This window comes from Furipterus horrens, unplaced genomic scaffold (assembly GCF_987537825.1).
Source record: "Furipterus horrens unplaced genomic scaffold, mFurHor1.1.pri manual_scaffold_1, whole genome shotgun sequence".
NCBI lineage: Eukaryota > Metazoa > Chordata > Mammalia > Chiroptera > Furipteridae > Furipterus > Furipterus horrens.
In genome coordinates this window covers 146,652,711-146,672,824 of record NW_028327171.1, presented here as the reverse complement: position 1 = coordinate 146,672,824, position 20,114 = coordinate 146,652,711, and the positions used below count along the sequence as shown (strand labels likewise).

Here is a 20,114-nt window from a genome sequence, read left to right as displayed (position 1 = left end):
AATTGATCAGTAAATTAAAGAATGAAATGAGATGACAGCCTAACCCAGGTCAGGATCTCTCGTGACAAACCTCCCAAGTCACCACGCCGCCCCCAGCCACCCCCCACCCCTCCGGCCCCTTTTCCTTCCCACATTGTTGGCCCAGGACTACCCAATGGAAGGTCGGCTCTTCGTGGCCTACTGTGCGCCTGCGCATCGTCGGTTCGACGATCCTTCCCATCGATACGCTCGGAAGCAACTTCTTCTGCCTGGTCACTGCCCGCCGCCGCCGTGGCCGTCGCCATTATCACGGCGGGAAGAGTCAGGTTCTCGGACAGCTGGAGGCAGCGGTGTTGACTGGTACGGATGGTTTCCGCCCGCGATAGCCCCTCCAAGTTCGCCCATCTTCGGGCTACAGCTCTTAATATTGCCCCTATTCCCCCAGAGCCATGTCTCTGTCCCCAGTCATCCTGTCACTCTGGATTCAGGTTCTTTTTGCTTCCTCACTCTCCCGTTCAACTCGAACCTTTGTTTGGAGCTGTTGTCAACCAGTTAAAATAACTGCTTCGACCCTCAGATCTCTGTGCTGGCCGCCGCTCCCCATTCCCCGCCCAGACCCAGTCCGGGTTGTTTTCTGCGGGCCCCCACCCCGGAGCCCGGGGCTGCCCGGCCTCCGCGGGGCAGGGCTCGGTGCCCGGGAGGGGCTGGGGGCGAGTTCTGGCCGCGGGTTACGGGCAGAGTTTGGACTCGGGTCCGGCCGTAGGAGAGAGTGGACGTTCCCGGGCCGTCTTTTGTTAAAGCTCAATCCGTCACTAGCCTGCTCCGTTTTGTCCTTTTGCAGGAGGAACTACTAAAGGAAGATATTTTGCGTCTGCCCTCTGCTCTAGAAATGGCCAATGTGAGTACATGAGTCTCTTGAGCGGCAGTATATAATAAAAGACGAGTTTGGGAACTTGTTAGGAAATGTTGGAAGGAGGGGTTTCTGATAGTATTGATGGCATAATGTCTTTCCTGCTTAGACTTAGTGCAGCGAGTTTCAACAGGTGTGTCGCAAGAATTTTTAAAATATGCAATATTTGTTTAGACAGGGGCAGTGACCTCTTTCCCGTAGATTGTCAGGCTTCAACAAAAAATGACAACAGCCAACACAACAAGAGCTGTGAGTGTGAAGGAAAAAAAAGTTGTACCTATCTTTTCTTACTGTCAGAGCAGCAAAAAATATATATTTTTAGTATGATGCAGGATTGTAGTAATTGGTTTATGTGTGCCATGAGATGAAAAAGGGTTGAAGATCTCTGACTTAATGTATCAAAAATGTCAAGGGAAGCAAACGGTGCGAAATTAATGTTGGTATGCTTTGAAGGTAGTTTGAACGCCTTCTATTTAATACATGTATACTTATTTCTACAAATTCAGTTTTGGAAATACATTCAGAGCCAGCATCCTTTCAATATTTTTAAAAGGACATCATTTCAGTAAATATTTAGAACCTACTTTGAAGCCTTTTTTATTTCTTTGTTAGCTAAGTTGAAGGTTTTGTAGCAGTTTTAGTATTGCAAATAACTTTCCAAATCCTACAAAATAAGAGCAAGAGATATTATTGACATAGGGCACAGATATTTATTGGCTGTGACTTTCCAGTGATTAACCAGACACATCCTAGCATAAAGAGATCGTATTGTAGGGGCCATAAAGACATAAATGAAAACAGCAACAATAAAAGTAGGAAATAATTTTTTTTCTTTTTTTTTTTTTTTTTAAGCTACACAAAGGTACCGTGCAGATTTGTGGAGAGGGGAATATAGGGACTTGGGATCACTTAATCTGAGAGGTGATTCGAGTTTTGAAAGACAAATGGGATTTAGATAATCTAAGGTTTAGGTAAGGAAGAACAGGAGGTGTATTCAAAGACATCCCCCCTTTCAAAAATCAAGAAGTCAGTTTTGTCTTCCTGAGTATAGGCTACGTGAATGAAATTACTGGGAAATAACTTTGGATTGTGGAATTCTGATCAAGTAATAGAGAGCCTCGAATGCCAAACTCAGAAATTTAGACTTTATTCTTGAAGTCATGGTGACTTAGTCAGAGCTATGTGTTAAGAAGAAGAGTATGGCAACAGTTGCCCAGGGTAGTACAGTATTTCTGTAATTGAACCTGATATATTAAGTGAGGGTCTAATGATGTGACCATAGGAACAAGTTATAAAAGTAGTCCACCCATCTTGGCCACATTTTTAGGTGAATTTTTACCTGGCCATAACCACAGAAAGGGAACATTGTAAAGAAGCATGTGGTACTCTCAAAGGAAAGACATTATTTAGAATAGAATGCTAATATTTGACCTGGTTTTTATAAATTAGTTCAGTAGGGTAAATAATTTGAAAGCTACTTTATAAATCCTCTTATTGTTAAAAAGAACGTCATATAAAGTAAAATTTAATTTTAATAAATATACTTCTAAAAATGTATGTTAGTTTATATGCATTGTAAATGCTGAATGGCTATTAGTAATGAAATATGCAGATATGTGTGTCTTAAACAATTTAGTTAGCATACATCGCAAGGATCATAAATGTCCATGCCTCAGTGGCTGGACAGGTTAAATTAATAGGCCTTGGTGAGGATTTTGATGAACTGAAATGCCCATTTGTGGTATAAAGGGAGCAGCCTTTCCTTACCTACAGTGATTTGTTGCTAATTAATACCTTTTGGGAATTTTAATCCAGTGCTGCCAGATCTTCAAGAACAGCCAAAACTCTGGACTTTTTGTGTGAAATTGTATAATTTCTCAATGTTGATATCCAATTAAAATTTCTTGGAATACTGGGGACCACACAAATATGTGAATACATACGGATGTGTTTTACATATGACCAGTTCTCAGTTTTGGGTAGAGGCCAAGTTAAATCTTAATAGCTTGTCATCTTCCTAAGTCTAGAGTCCTAAGTTTACTTTGTTAGTCATGTATAAAATACATACATATCCTCAAACTAAAATTAACTGGCTATTTTAATTTGGGGGCTATTTTATTGGCCACAACTTTTAATCATTATACCCACCAGCTGACCTAGTGTCATAAATCTGTCAAGTTTGCACAAAACATTTCAGTTCCACCACAGAAGATTTGAAAATGATATAGGTTAAAGGGTAAAAGTTTAAAACAAGCTAGTACTGTCATCTGCTCTCTGTTTCAGTGGACAAATTAAATACTGGTTTATTTTGCCAATAAAATGAAACTTGATGATTAGACTTTCTTAGGCTAGAAACAAAGCTTACATTTTATTATATAACTTTTGTTAGAAGTTTTACCATCAAGAAAAATCAAAACAGAATCTAGTGGCCTTGGTACTTAGAAGGTAAAATAATTTTTAATATAAACAATTTTTAAAATAACTTAGATAATCTTCCCTTTCCTTTTGGTTTTGCTTGTGAAGCAATGTGAATGTGAAGGATTACAAATAATATTTCAATAATCAAACTAATGTAAATAATGGTATATAGAAGTGATGTGAAAATTAAACAGTACATGCGAAGCACTTAGCACAGAACCTGGCCCATAGTAACTAACACTTTTGATTATTTACTACTTAATATTGTCCCTTTCAGCTAATCTCTTATTGAGCCTCTTACCATTTTGAAACTTTGCTCAAATATTTTTGAAATTTTAAATTTTAAATTGCCTTTTCGATCCGGAGCCATATTCAATCTGTTAAATGTCCTCAATTATAAAGGTAAATTTGTAGTATTATAGAAACACCTAAAAAGTCTGAGGTTGTCTAGTAGGTAAAAAGCCTAATAATTATCATTTTTATCTCTGAGAAGGTTGGGTACAGGCCCAAGGGAGGATGCTTAAAATTTCAGGTGGGCAGAATGCTTTAAAGACATGCCTTACACTTAGGAGTTCTATTCCAGGTTTTTAAGAGTCAGATTAGTTGAGGCTTAGCATGTTAGGGAAAGGACATCTTAGCGGGGAAAAAAATCTTTTGACAACCTAAAAGAAGGCAGAGAAATAAGGGAAATGCGAGGTAGATATTTTCATGTGACTAAAGAGTAGAGTAGGGAAAGGGAAGGTAAAATTAGTAAGAAACTATGTCAGAGAAGTAGTAATACCAGTTAGGATGTTCTCTTGTATTTATTGTAAGAAATAAAGTAAGAAAGAACAGATGGGCCAGATTTCACAATAGTATGTGAAAGGGAAAATAAATGATTTATTGTAAAGGATCAAATAAGTGGCTAGACTATTTCAACATACTGGTAACTAGTTTCCATACCACTTCTAACCCTATCCCAGTCTATTCTCTATGCTGCCCTTAATGGTATATTCCTAAAAAATATCCCATATTTTTATCCATTTATTCCAATCCCTGCCTTCAGAATAAAATTCTGATTTATTATCTTGATGTAACAACCCTTTTCTGTTTGTGTCAAATATAAAGTTTTTATAGTTGCCTACAAGTTAAATTTGAAGATTGTTTTTAACTACACTCCTGTATACCCTCCCTCACTGAACTTGTCACTCTTTGAATATACCTTTATGGCTTCACACCTTTGTTTCTGAAAGTCACTCATTTAAATGCCACTTTCCCCGGCAAATTTCTACTAGTTCTACAAAACCTAGCATATTTTCCATGAAATGTTTTTTCTACTCCTTCAAGGATTTATTAATTATTCATATCTTAGCATTTTATAGATAACATGATATTTGTTCTTATACTTCTCCACTAAACTAAGAGTTGGCAATTTTTTTTTTTAACATAAAGGGCTAGACAGTAAATATTTTAGGCTTTGTGGACCATAGAGTGTTTGTGCAAGTACTGAACTCTCATTATGATGTGGAAGTAGCCATGGACAATACGTAAAATGGGTGTGACTGTGTTACAGTAAAACAGCAGACTGTATTAAACCCCTTCATTAAATTATTGTCACCCAGGTGTTTTGCTAAAAGTTTATGCATTTACACAATCATTCATTGTAAAAATTCAGTCTAGAAAATGAACTTAGAAGCAAAAAAGGTACCACATAGGTTTGTGCTAAAATGAAAGAAAGTGTACATTGCCATAAAACCAAGAGGAAAGATGGCACAATTTAAAGCAGTAAAAGACGAGAAGGGTTAGAAAATAAGCATTTTTTGATCCTAGGAAAGATTTTGAAAGCTCCATGTTTTGAGAATAGACTCTTATTAGTTGGACTACCTTTTCTGTGTTGCTAAATAGAGCAATTTTTAGAGGTTCCCATTCTCTAGTGTGGCACTCTTTAATTTTGGCCTTTATTGGAAAAGCTATACGCTTGTATCCAAAGTAACTTATTGTTTGTTTTTTTATTTTTTAAATTATAAATATACATAATGCTTGTCATATGGTAGGTACTCAGTAGTAGAATAAATGTTGGTTTTAAAAGATATATTGCAATGTGATGATTTGCCAGAGACTGTGTAAGTATAACATTTATATCCAGAAAAAATAATTTACAATTTTGTATCATTTTTAGGTGCTCTGTAACAGAGCCAGATTGGTTTCCTATCTCCCAGGATTTTATTCTTTAGTGAAAAGGGTTGTCAATCCCAAAGCCTTTTCAACTGCAGGATCCTCAGGTTCCGATGAGTCTCATGTGGCCACTGCACCTCCTGATATATGTAAGTAAAAGTTCCTGCTTTACTGATAATTATTCCAAAACATTTTGAGTTGCGTTTTCTATATTTCTACTTGAATTCTTACAGATTTTCTGAAGTTGAATTTAATATAGACTTAAGAGTTCTTCCTAAATATTTATATCAGAAAGCTACAACATTTAAAAAAGGAATGAATATTGGTTTCTAAAACATACTTTTATTATACTTTAGTTTCTTTCTATCTTCAAAAACACAGAGCCCTCCCTGAAACAAATATTTTAATCCTGTTGAACTGTTACTACTTTTTGCTATTCTTTGCTGAATTTCTTAAATATAGCTGGCACTTTTTATATATGTTTATTGAATCACAACCTTACCCCCTATCTACAAAGTCTGCTGCTTCTAATCCATCTTGCACACCACTATTATAGTAATCATTCTAAAACATTTTAATTGTGCTACTTCCTTGATAAACCTTGGTTATCTTCTGTTACTTTCAATAACAGTTCCCTTCCCAAACAGTCCCCAGGGTCTATATGCCACAGTCCTATCTTGGAGGTTTATAATACACACTAAAATATTAAGAGAGAGCTCTTAGGAATGTAACCTAATGCATCCTAAAATAGAATCTTTTTTCTTGCAACACATTACTTACAATGTAATGTAAATTTACTTGGGCATACCAAGTTTTCCCTGGTTTTCTTGCCTCAGTTTTATAACTCCATCTCTGATTACTCATCTGAAGGCTAAACATATATGTATCATAAATAAAAGATTTGTCATTCAGAATATATAAAGGGATTGTATTCTGAATGTATATATATATTTTTTCTTTTTTCTTTTTTTTTAATGATGGACCAATAGGAAAAAGACAGCCCCAGCCCAGTAAAAAATGAAAAAAAAAAATTAAAAAAATATATGAACTGACTTCCTGGAAGAGAAAACCTAAATTACCAATCAACATAAAATTATGATCAAATCCACTGTTAACATGGGATATTTTTTTCTTTCAAGAGACTGTTAGATCTGGACAGTCTTTAAAGCCCATTTTGTTCAAAAATAGCTAAGGTTTTTAGCTTGTGAACTGACTCCAGTCAGTCATTAGTGTCTGTCGGCCTTACTACTCACAGTGGTCTTCAGACTCACAGCATCAGTATCATCTGGGAACTTGTTAGAAATGAAGAACCTTGAGCCCCACCCCAGACCTTCTAAATGAGAATCTGAATTTCTACAAGATCTCCAATGATTCTCAAATACTTAAAAGTCTGAGAAGTATTAGGCTAGTGTATTCAGGTTGAGAATTACAAGACAGTGTCAGGGTTCAGGAGGAAATAGTTTCATGATTGTTGGGTGGTATTTGTCATAGTTGTAGAAGGGGGTTATGCTGACACAATCTAGTGATGGAGCAGCCATATTGGCATGGCCATGCTAGTCACTCCATTTGGGCAGGGTATGAAAAAATATTTTTATTGCCAACTGATGTCTTCAGCAGTTGGCCCTTTCTTTAAACAAAAATCTACTCGAGTATTTCTTTGCTTATTTTTCTACTCTATTCTTTTCTGGATCTTTTAAAATTTTTCACAAATTAGGGTGTTTTTAAAAAGTGAATAAATTAATGTGATCTCTTCCTCCCTAAGCTTTTAATCCACCTTAACTCATGTGGCTGGTAAATAGGGCATCATGTCATGTTGGCTCATGCAGGATGTTTCCCAGCCCATTAATGTTTCATGCCACCAGGTAACAGCAGCTCCATGCTCCTCCCCAAGGGCAACCCCTATTAAGTTTGGTATGTTTCCTTTTAAATCTTTTTTTCTGAATTTAAAAACATGAAATTCTGAAATAAATGTCATATAAGTTATCTTGATTTAGCTTTTTCTTTTAACGCAATGTCTCAGACTTCATTCAGTCAGTAAAGATTTATTATATTCTTTTAAATGACTATCAAGCATTATATAATATGGATTATAGTACTTTATTAAACCTTTCTCCTAATAATGGACATGCCCGCGAGCTGACAACTGGTTGCTTTCATTAGTATTTAGGAAGTGATTTGAAGTAGGAAAGCAAATTTCAAAAGTCTGTCATTTAGGTAAAAAATGCCTGATTTTAAGAAGGGAGTTTATTTTTTTAGTCTCAGTACACTTAACTGTTAAGGAGAAAAATGACTCATTACTTTTTGTTTCTCTTCAGGCTCTCGAACAATTTGGCCTGATGAAATTATGGGACCATTTGGGCCTCAGGATCAGAGATTCCAGCTTCCTGGGAACATAGGTTTTGATTGTCACCTCAATGGGACCATGTCACAGAAGAAAAGCCAGGTTCATAAAACTTTACCTGATGTTCTAGCAGAACCTTTATCAAGTGAAAGACATGAGTTTGTGATGGCACAATATGTGAATGAATTTCAGGTAAATTATTAAGATTATATATTTTATTGTTTTTAATTATCCTATATTAATTTCTGGTTACTATAAGCATGACTTTAATTGAAAAGTAAAGAAAAATACATAATTCCAATACAAAAACAACATAAATAGATTTTTAAAACATGGCATTGTCCTGTATGCAGTGTTTTTTCTATTTTTTTTTTGCTTTATATTACTGTCTTTTTTAGGCAATTAAGTGATTCTTCAAAAATTTCTTTTGTCATAACTGCTTGTTTCATCAATTATGGATAATTCACTTATTTCTGTATTATTGGAAATTTATATTTTTTTCTTTTTCATATTGCATTTATTATTACTGGAAATTTAGATTGCCTGTTCTCACTATTATAATTTATAATTATCATTTGTATATAGACCAAATTTCTACTAGTTTTATACTCCATTAGCCATTTAAAAACTTAAAATTTTAAGATTTCTGAAATTCTTCAGATAATCTAAAAAGAAAGACTTACAAATGGGTATCTTTTTTTAAAAAATACAATTCCTGAAGGTTTTTTAAAATGAGTTTTTAAAAGTGGTATTGTTTGATGGCCAAATCAAGTGGAAAGCTACATGCAATTCAGAGTTTCTGTCAAACCCCTGAATCTTGTGATTTTTTTCACATTTCTACACAATTTCAGGCTGAGGTTTTTTTTTGTTGTTGTTGTTGTTTTATCAAAATCAATTACTAAAAGCCACAGCCCCTTACAGTTATAATGGATTATATTGGATAACCTAAAACTGGCTCCTCCTCTGTCAATCATATAATATTTCCCATACATTTCTGTTCTTCATCTTTTCATTTAAATTGCTTCCTGGTCACTTACTCTCTTGGCTTCCTTTCACAGGCTGTGTTTTTATAATTTCTAACTTAGTGTTTCTATTTCTGACATTTCTGGTTCTATATTTCTATCTGCCTGTCAAACATTTTATCTGGATATCTCACAAGTCCCCAGACTTCACATGTCTAATCCTGAATTAGTTCTTCTTTCTCTCAAAATCTGTCCTTACTCCCATATTATCAGTAGTATAAATGACTTAGCTATCATCCCACTGTTGCAAGATAAGAGTTATACTGCCAACCTCGACTCCTCTCTCTGTCATACCCCCATAAATAGTAATAAAATCTCATAGCTTTATCTCTTAAAGCAGCTCTTAAATTACTTATGCCCTCTTCAATTTTTCTAATATTGCCCGAGTTCCAGGCTACCTTATCTTACCTAGCTTCTTAGAGGCATTGTAGTATGACAGAGTATGGAGATAGGATTAAGTCTAGGTTCAAAGGTTAGCTTTGCCATTTACTGAATTGTGTGACCTTGAAAAAATAACTTTCTGAGCCTCTGTATATATGACAGGTATAGTAATAATCTCTGGTCCACAAAATTATGAGGATGAAATGTGAAAGTATACATAAAGCAGAAAGGGATTAATAAGTTGGCTTTTACAAGTCTATACCTGCTTTTCCTCATTTCCATACATCTCTGCGATAATACTAGCATTAGCTTTTTATATCTTATGTTGCTATTCCTCATTGCTTATTAAGTCAGAATTTCTTAATGTGGCATAAATGGCTTTCCATAATTGTGAATCTTGTCTTTCCCACCTTACCTCCTGCTATTGCCTGTTTTTTCTGCACCCCAATCACAGCATGCTTTTAATTTTTTTAAGTACACTATTCTCTTTGACCATTGATTGCCTTTGTACTGTTGTTATTTTCTTGCTGGACTGTTTTTCCTCCTTAATTCCAAATCTATATTCCACCCATTTTTTACCTATCAAACATCACATTAATTAACATGTACCCAAATATGATTTCAGCCTTTTCCTGATTTCTCCGAGGAAAGCAAATCTCTTCCCTATCTGTATTGCTGGAAGGCTTTCTTCAAACTCTGTAGCACTTTTCCTGTTCGATTGCAATGATTTGTTCATGCTATTATCCTGCTTGTAGCTGTAATATAACTAATAGTGAAGACTGGATTTTTTCAACTTTTGTAGTGCCTGTTCTTATACTGTGTGATGTATAGTAGGTGCCCAGTAATTTCAGTTGATTAAAAGCCTCGAAGCTCTACCTGTAGGAGAGGCTGTATATTTAGTCAACTTATTCTGTAAGTTACTATTATCATCCCCATTTTATAGATTACTAAATTAAAGAAAAGGTAATTAGATATCACAAAATATTATGAGGTAACATTGTATGACATTATTACTGTATTTTAGTTAATTTCTTAGCCAACTTCTATTCATATCAAGTCCTATTTTATCAATATATTTATACATTCATGGATTTTTTTTATTCAGTTTTTTTTTTAGAATTTTTATGGAGAAAAGTTTGAGTGTATAAGAAAAAACTGACTATTACCTCACCAATAATTAAATTAGGATTATTAAAAAAAAAAAAAACTTTCTAGGAAAGATAAGTTCATAACAGGTAAGGTATTTAAACTCCAGATTCTATTTATTTATATTTCTTTTTCCCCCTAGGGTAATGATCCACCTGTTGAACAAGAAGTTAACAGTGCAGAGACATACTTTGAAAGTGCCAAAGTAGAGTGTGTAATCCAAACATGTCCAGAATTGCTGCGAAGAGGTATGTTGTGCTTCTATGCATTTTTACAATAATGGGTATTAGATAATGTCACTGGTTTTTTAATGTATTGAATAATGTGTTCCATAGGAGTTGTAGTGCTTTGTGTTTTACTTAATACTGTAGTATGTCAGGAGGGAAAGGATTGCATGGCCAAGATAGAGGCATTCAGATGTCCCCTGCCATCTGACCTCATGCTGTCATTAGATAGGAAGAGTAGAATTTTTAATAACTTTTTTCCTGTAGCTTTCCTTAAAAGTCATTCCACTCCTGCTTGATTATTACAGCTATAATTTCATGAGGTGATACCTAACCATAAGAAAAGTCTTTGTAAAACTTCTTTTGAAAATTGTAAGACCAATAATGTGTAACCTTTCAGAATTGTTGTCAGTAATATTTCAGTTCATCCAACAGGAGCAGAAGTGAACCAAAATCAAGTTTATGTCATCCTTTTCAAAAATAATATGCATTTATAAACCTAATTTGATACCACAATAATTTATTTTTCTAAAGAGATGTTTTTATGCACTGCTTATCTTTTTAAAAGCCAAATTATTTTCTCCCTGGAATTTTTATTCTTATTTTATTTATAGATTTTCAATCACTGTTTCCAGAAGTGGCCACCAACAAACTAATGATTCTGACTGTAACACAGAAAACTAAGAATGATATGACTGTTTGGAGTGAGGAGGTAGAAAATGAAAGAGAAATACTTTTAGAAAAGGTAATTCTTTCAGTTGGTGACAATTTAATTTTATGACCTTATTTAAATAGGAATGAATCAATGTTTTAAAATGTTGAGTGTCTTTTCTAGCCTTTATTCTCTGCTAACTTATTTCAGTACTAAAGAACTTACATCTTTTCTAATAACAGTGCCACAATTTTGAACAACTAAGATTCTGTTTAATACTTAGCTTAATTTTTTTGACTTTAGGTCTGTTTTAAGAAATAAGATAAAAACAGAAAAGAAAACTCTTCATACCCTACTCTCACTTTAAAGCATAGCAAATAAAAAGTGAAAATTATCCCAGCCTTCTTCAGGGAGTAAATGGTAACTATGTATAGTACAATCATCATAAAAAACTATATATCCACGTTTCTTTTCTGTCCTTTGCTTTTAACCTGAGGATATGTATTGACATCTTCCCATAACAGTACACATAGATATATTTCCTTTGGGGGGGGGGGTGAAATTTGCATTGTATTATGTTACATGGGCAAACCATAAGTTTTTTTAAATTACTTAAAATTTTTTTTAATAATTTGTAAGTTGAAAACCAAAGTTTTGCTTTACAGGCAGTGAATGGATTTGTACATATTTATATGTGTGTATATATATTTTTTAATTGTGCAAGCAAGCAGGGTTTATTGGTGATCTGTTCTCATGGAAGAGAAGGCCTTGCTGAGGTCGGGGACAAAGGCAGGAGCAAGGGTGGCAAAGGCAGGGACAGCGAGAGCCAGCGTCGGAGCCGCAGTGGCCTGAGGCCTGGCAGTCAGAGAGAGTGTACATACGTATTTTATGCACACACATCTGTAGATCCCTAAATTGAGACTTGCTGAATTAAGGGATATAGTCATTTTAGAAGTTGATAAGTGCTTCCAATTTGCCTGCCAGAAAGATTGTCTTAGTGTGTATACTCGTACCCTGGATATTAACATTCCTTGTCATATTTAGCAACCTGAGAAATGTTTAAAGGTAATGTAAAGGCTTACATTTTTAAGTTATATAATTATTTCTTTAAGAGTTTGATGTTGGGTTGTATCAATTATTTTGTCTCCAAGATAGAAATATTTCTGTGCCTGTATGACAGATTAGGAATAATTCACTTGAGAAATCTTAGCTAACTATAGTTGAAAAAATTACCTTTACTAAATTTTATACAGCATAATGTTAGGAATTACTTTATATTTTCTTTAGGATTGGATGGTGGTTCTCTTCATTTGTAAGAATATATTATAATTTACACACTTAACAGTATTTTATGATGATGACTTTATAGTATTTAAAAGTCCCACATAGAGCTTTGATAATAAATTTCATACAGTAGATAACAATCCTGAGCAAGTTATATGCTAGATAGTAAGGACATTACAAAGAGGCATAAGATACTATTTCTGATTTGATAGATAATCTGAATTCAGAAAGTTGAAATTTAAATAGGCATTAACTCAATATTTTCTATTTACATTTCAAGGTAATATTTACCAAATTCATACTGTATCATCATTATCATTTAGTCACTAGAGAGCTCTCATGTGTGCATTGCATTAGTGGTTCTGATTTTTGATCAGTCAGATTCTGATCCTCTTGACACTAACCCCGTTATAATTGTCAGTTTTCTATAACCAGTTTCAGGACTTTGAAATGGCACCATGCTTTATCTTCTGATTTTTAGTTTTGTAAAGACTAAAGTTATTTTATTTTCTTTGGGGAAAAAAACAGATTTTTCTATTTTAGATATGTTAGTAATTATTTTAGAACCACATATATTTTACTGTCCAAATAGGTATTTTATCTTTTATGATTTAAATCTATTCCATATTTTTCCAGCAGATGTCAGTGTTTGCTGTTGAGGAATAGAAATCTTAAGAGAAATACTTAATCTGGTTCTTTTTGTGATCATTTGGGATACTTTTAATTAACCTTTTCAAACATTTGATTGTATTATTTTGCTCTCCTTATATAGTTTTTGTGTACAGCACATCTCTGCATGAAATTGATATATATTCTAATGGCTTTTCATATTCAGTAGTTTTCCTATTTTTAGGAATTATGAGGATTAATTAAATACAGCAATAAGTATAAATACTAAGTGTGAAGATAATCTAAAGAATACAGTATCACCTAAATGGTTTTCATTAGTTTACAAGAATGTATTAGGAGAAAATAGGTTAGCATAAGTTGTATACCCTCTATAGCAAGGCTCAGCAAACTTTCTGTAAAGAGTCAGATAGTAAATATGTCTCAACTACTCAAGTTGACCCTTGTATTGTTAAAGCAGCCATAGACAATATAAAAGTGAATGGTCATGGTCATGTTCCGGTAAAACTGTATTTATACTAACAGGCATCAGCCAGGTTTGGCCCTCAGGTTATAGCTTATTAATCCTTTATTTAGGATATGACCCATATCCCTAAGGCTTTGACTTTTGAGGGTCTCAGCTAAAGTCAGAGGTACTCAGAAATCCATGTTATCCAGCACTGCACAAACCCTAGTGTCACCATTCGGCTCTCAGCTGGCACTTTGTGCTAGGCCTCGTGGAATCTCCGCACGCGCGTGCACAGCTCAGCTCATGGTGATAAGGCCAGGGCCAGCTGCGACTACTGGGAGCCCCGTTTGCTCACCTTCCTCTTCTCCAGTTCCCACCCCACAAATTCCAGGTGCTTTAGCAGCCCATAATTCTTGTTTTCTGCCTCCTCAGTTCAGTGACACCAGCTTTTGCTTGGAATCTCTTTTGCCCTGTGACAAGAAGGTATCCCCAGACAAAACTGGAAAATATGGGGAGCACATCATCTGTTCCCTTTCTGTCAAGGATTACAGTTTTGTCTGACTGTTGTTCAGAGTCTAAAAACAGTTGCTGTATGTATCTGTCAGTTTTAGAGTTTTGAGCAGGTGACAGGTTTGGTACCTATTACTCTGTTATGGCTGGAAATGGAACTGTGCACCCTTGTTTTTAAACATTTATGATCTATCTTTTTTTTTAACATTCTAATTTGGTCGTAATATTTGTTACTGTCTTTTTCACTGGTTAGATTTCTAATGAAGCTAATAAAGACACCATATGAATTAGAATGGTGAGACCACGGTTTTGAGTAGGTGATACATACATGTGGTATGTGGTGATCACAAAAGAAACACGTATATGTATAATGAAAAGTAAGGGTCCTCTCCAGCCCTCTACCCCATCTCGCCGTTTACATCTTACTTCTGTGTGCCTTTTCAGAACTATTTCAGGACTCTGCAAATGGATAGATGTGTTTTTGAAGGACTCACAAGTATATATTTTTAAACATTTATTCAAGTTAATGGATAATTCAAATCTTTTTTACTATGAATATTTTGTTTTTTCTTACCTTATTTCTAACATTTCCATAGTATTGCAAAATAACAACTGTGGCTTATAATTTGTGATAAATTCAGGAATTAATAGCACAGAAATGATTAGGAATGGTTCCTAAAATAAGAAACAATTTAGGAGAAACAAATATATAATCTAGACTTTTTGAAAAAAAATGAAAATGTTATATGAACCATTAATCTTTTGAAATGGTTAAAATAATCTTAATGACTTTACAGTCTCATTTATCAGTTTTAATTTTTTATTAACTTTACTAAGTTCTATCTGAAGCAAAAGATACTTAATTTGTTAAAAATAAAACTCTGTAGCAGTGCTATCTTGAGCATATTACGTGTCTTTTTCTGTGCAGTTCATCAGCGGTGCTAAGGAAATATGCTACGCTCTTCGAGCCGAAGGCTACTGGGCTGACTTTATTGACCCATCATCTGGTTTGGCAGTGAGTAATTAAATACAAAATTTGAAAACCAGATTACATAATTTGAAGTAGGAATGATTTTTTTATTGTGAAATTGTTTGTAACTATAACCTTGGTAAAAATAGATCATTTAAGACTTTTTTAATACCTCTCAATTTTACCCAAAGAAGTACCACTACGAGTCAGTTGCATTCACAACTTGGAGGGACCTCTGTCACTCACACTTAAGTTTCTCCATCACTTTAAATTTTTTTAATTAAAAATAGTAAAAACTTATTTCTGTCCTCATTCATTTACATCAAATTAATGTGTTTGCTGTTTGTTAGTTGAAAATTAGTTATCAGTAGTTTCTTTAAGAAAGAAAAAATATTTTTTGAGTTAGGAAAATATGGATAGTAAAAGAAATATTTAGAAAAGTAACATTTTAGAAATTAACATTTATAAAGTTATATTTTGAAAATAACTGAACCACATTGTCACATTTTAAATTATGGATATGTTTTTTCATTAAAAATAGTAATAAATTTGTTTTGAATCTTAAGATAGGAATGTATACTATTTCTTCTCAAAGTCAAGTAAGATAGAGAATAGACTAAAAATGAAAAACTGACTCTGGACTTTAGTTACCTTAAAAATTATAAAGGTGAACCAGAGGTGATTGTCTAAAGTTTATTCCATCTTTAAAGTTGATGTAATATTATGCATTTGGTTCTAGATAATATAGAATTTGCTAGGTCATTCATTTCACATTTCCAGAATGCACAGTTACTGGGGGGAGAGGAGGTGTTAGGGAAGTTTTAAGTGTTTCACATGACCTTTTTATTCCTTATTTGAATTTTTAAATATTTGGAGTATTAAAATATGCGTTTATGTTTGCATGAAATTATTACTCTGTTTTCTTTTTTGCTAATAAAAATACATCTTTTTTTTTTTTTATTTCCTTCAGTTTTTTGGACCACATACAAACAACACTCTTTTTGAAACAGATGAACGCTATCGACATTTAGGGTTCTCTGTCGATGATCTTGGCTGCTGTAAAGTGATTCGTCATAACCTCTGGGGTACCCATGTGGTTGTAGGAAGTATCTTTACGAATGCAACACCAGACAGCCAAATTATGAAGAAATTAAGTGGAAACTAGTAGTAATGTCAATTTATTTGCTATACTATTTGTACTTAACGTTTGGGTTGATCTACATAAACACTGTCAAAGGCTTCAGTTTTTGAACTTTACTTATTTCTAGGGTATTTATTTTAACATTTTTGAATTTACAACGTTGACAAGGGCTTGTGATTCTTAAATCTCAGAAGTTCATATTGTCAATGATAAGCACATCCAAATTGTACAGAATGTGGTAATTAACATGTAACCATGGTATGATCTGTTGTTATTTCTCCCCTTTATTAGAAAAACCTTGGTTTTAGTTATTTGCTCCAAAAATAAATTATACATTTGCTTATGATGATATGTTTTTTTATTGCAGTATTTTTAAAATGTAGTTCTTAAGACTCCTAAGGAACTATAATATTAATCTTTTTAATGTCTTTTTTTAATGAATGCAGTTGAAAATTCTATATTTAGTGTAGATTTGGTTTTTCCTAATTTTTTTCTTTACTCTTGTACCAGTCTGAGTATTACTTTGAAATAATGTCCATGCTGGAAAAGGAAAATAAAGGCTTATGCATCTCATCCTTAAACATACTAAAAAAAATAATTCTTAACACCTGGGTTGTAATAAATGTAGATTATTTTGAGACAAAACTACGCCTCAGCTGTTAAATCATATCTACAATTTTAGCAATAGATGGAAACTGATAAATTACAACAATGCCTCATTTGTGATAGATTTGTTTTTACAGTATTTTGAACTTTTTTAAAAAAAATCACCTTTTATTTTTGAGGTGACAAATCTTGGAGAACAAGTAACTTCTACCAAATGAATTAATTGAATATTATTTTTTCAATTAAATGCCTGTTTTTGAAAAGAATACATGGGGATGACGAACTTTTTAATTTAATCTACAACTTAATTTCAAATTCTTTGCTTAGTTAACATGTAGCTTGATAATAAGTGTTGCTTATGACTCAAAAAGAGTAGCAGCTACAAAGTTTGCATTTATTGAAAAAATGAAGTAGAGAGTCCTATAACATTTTGAGAAAAATTTATTAAAGTACAATTATCTTTTGGTATCCATGGTGTATTTGTTCCAGGACCCCCTGCAGATACCAAAATTTGCTGATGCCCAAGTCTCTTACGTAAAATGGCATAAGAATGCATCTAGTTGGCCCCCTGCATCCATGGATCCCCAACCATGGATTGGAAATAGTGTTTTTAATCCCCAGTTGGATGAATACATAGATGTAAAACCCATCAGTACAGAGGGCCAGTCGTGTGTGCGCGCACAGAAAAGTGCCCGTTTCATAAGTGCTTGAAAAATGCTCCTCTATGTAACCGACACCCAGACCAAGACCCCACTATGGGCACTTCAGAGGCTTACCCGACTGCTTCCAGGTACTCCTCCCTTGCTCCTCTCTAAGGCAACTGCTGTCCTGATTTCCTGTTTTGATGCTTTACACGTATATGAAACCGTATGTTCGCATTTGCAGTTTCACTCAAAAAATGTGAGATTAATCCTTATTGTGCGTAATTGTTGATCACCCGAGTTGGGGCAGTTTTGCCCCTCTGGGTAAATTTGACAATATCTGGAGACATTTTTGTTTGTCACAGCTGTGGGAGTGCGGGTGCTGCAGCCACCCATTGGGTAGAGACCAGGGATGCTGGTAAACACCCTGCAATGCGAAGGACAGCTCCCACAATGAGGAATTATTTGGTCCACTGCTTTGCAGCACTCTCATTTTATCATCTTGCTTTCTAACAGAGTTTTCAGAGACAAAGAGCATTGAGAAGCAGTAACTGCCAATTAAAATTTGTTTCCTGAAATGTTATGGTAAGATTCAGGTTTGGGAAATGTACCCAAGGGACTCTTATTAACTGATAACAGTAGAAAGCGATTGATTATTATGTGGTATGAACACGTTGGAAAACCGGCAATTCTAAAGTTTAACATACCTTAGGACCTAGCAATTCTACCCGGAGGTGTAGACCCAGCAGAAATACATACATCTGTTCACCAAAAGACATATTCATATAAAGTCCACATGTAGCAGCCAAAAATAGGATACCAGTCAGTGCTCATCAGCACTAGAATGGATATATTTGTGCCCATCAGTGCTAGAACAGGCATATTCACATAGTGGGATATACATTAGGAGATCTATATAATGAAAATGAACGGTAATACTAATAAAGGTGTGAAAGAAGTAAATACAAAAGAATGCTTAACTGTATAATTCCACTAATGTGAAGTACAAAACAAGCCGATGTTGCTGGACATCAGGATGATGCTTGCTTACCCTTGGGAGGGGAAGGGTAGTGACCAGAAGGGGGGCCCAGAGGGCTTCTGGGGTGCTGGCAGTGTTCTTCTGAACTCAGGTGTTGACTGTTGGGTGATTTAGTTGTGCAAACTTGGGCTGTACACTTATGTACACATTTTTGTATATATATTGTGCTTCAATAACATTTGTTTTAACCACAATCAAATCTACTGTTAGAACTGTACTAGATCTATTCAAAGATAACTGGTACCATAAAAAGACCCTTACACTGAATACTTTTTAGAAAGGGAATTAAAATGTAGTTACATCAGAAAATATTGAAACAGAATTATGGTCTTTCTTTTTACATATCTAGGTATAATTTCAACTAAACATTACTAGATTAAACAAAACATCAAGTTTGCAAAGCGTTTCATTTTTCCTATTATTAGACATATTTTACATTTTTATAACATCAATTTTGCCAAGAACTTCAAGAGTTTTCCAAGAACTTCTTAATCTTTGGATAGTTAAATCATTCTCTTTTAGAGTTCCTTAGGAACATTGATTGAGTCATTCTTATTTCCCTCTAATTATTTATCCAACAATTTTATCATATTTGATTGTTTCATAAAATAGTTTTGTCACATTTGCAATTTTATTTCAGTATATTTACATGAAATGCCACAGTCATTAAATAGGCGTTCATAAAATGAAAACAGGCTAAAACATAAGATTGCAATGCTACAGTCTACTTTGATCTTATTGCCCTATATAAAAATAGAGGCTCTAATTGCTTTAATTTTGTTTTGTGTAAGGTTATATTTAACTTACAACTTCTTATTCTAGTATAAAGGGCAATATTCTGTATTTAAAACAAGTGGCAATTTAATGATACAAAACTAGGCAATTTTTTTGTAAATTATAATACAGTTAATCAGATATTTCCCCATGTATGATTAGTGTCCTTTTTTAAAAAAAGCATAAAATTTTTTTAATAGTTCATTTTATTGTATTTTTTTCCCATTACCATTTATCCTTCCTATACGCTCTTCCACCTGCATCCATGCCCCTCTTCCCCCTACCCCCCAATCCCCACACTCTTGTCCTGTCCATAAGTCCTTTTCCTTTTTTGCTGGATCCCTCCACCCCACAGCCCCTGCCCAGAGCTGTCAGCCTGCTCTCTATGGGTCTGTCTCTATTTTGCTTGTTAGTTCAGTTTGTTCATTAGATTCCACATAGGAGTGAAATCATATGTTTGTCTTTCTAATAGTTTGTACTTATAGTCTAGTCATTTTTCTGCAAATTAAATTTTTAGTAGTTTTTGAAGAATTAAAAAAACACTCTTGTCAACAACTTCCTGAAGAAGTACCTGCCAGAGGTCGTTTTGTTACTGGAAGAATGCTTCAGCACAGTGCTTATCACATAGATGTTCAGTAATAGCTTTTGACAAACTTAATGATGGTTCAGAATAATCACATTTGATGGGGTCAAACTGGAACTTTGTATCTACTTTAATTCAAAAACCTTATATAGGGAGAGCTGCAATTAGATTTACTTTAGTTCAGCCTGTTTTACAATTGCAGCACATTTGGGACTGTATTTAGTGACATATACTGCCCCTCTCTCAAATATTGCATGGTACATA

General features: G+C 34.2%; 1 protein-coding gene across 1 annotated transcript; it reads left to right on the top strand.

Annotated features, from left to right (window-relative positions):
* Positions 1 to 231: 231 nt before the first annotated feature.
* MMADHC (metabolism of cobalamin associated D) lies at positions 232 to 16,553 on the top strand. Its single transcript, XM_090279664.1, has 8 exons — positions 232 to 339; positions 821 to 877; positions 5,466 to 5,610; positions 7,777 to 7,994; positions 10,494 to 10,599; positions 11,190 to 11,320; positions 15,025 to 15,111; positions 16,037 to 16,553. The coding sequence occupies exons 2-8, from the start codon at positions 869 to 871 to the stop codon at positions 16,229 to 16,231; spliced, it is 891 nt and encodes a 296-aa protein (XP_090135790.1). The 5' UTR covers positions 232 to 339; positions 821 to 868; the 3' UTR covers positions 16,232 to 16,553.
* The last annotated feature ends 3,561 nt before the right edge of the window (positions 16,554 to 20,114 follow it).

Excerpts from the sequence above, each read along its gene's own strand:
- MMADHC (XM_090279664.1), top strand. Across the intron at positions 10,600-11,189 it reads TCCAGAATTGCTGCGAAGAG|ATTTTCAATCACTGTTTCCA; the intron begins GTATGTTGTGCT and ends TTTTATTTATAG. Across the intron at positions 15,112-16,036 it reads ACCCATCATCTGGTTTGGCA|TTTTTTGGACCACATACAAA; the intron begins GTGAGTAATTAA and ends TATTTCCTTCAG.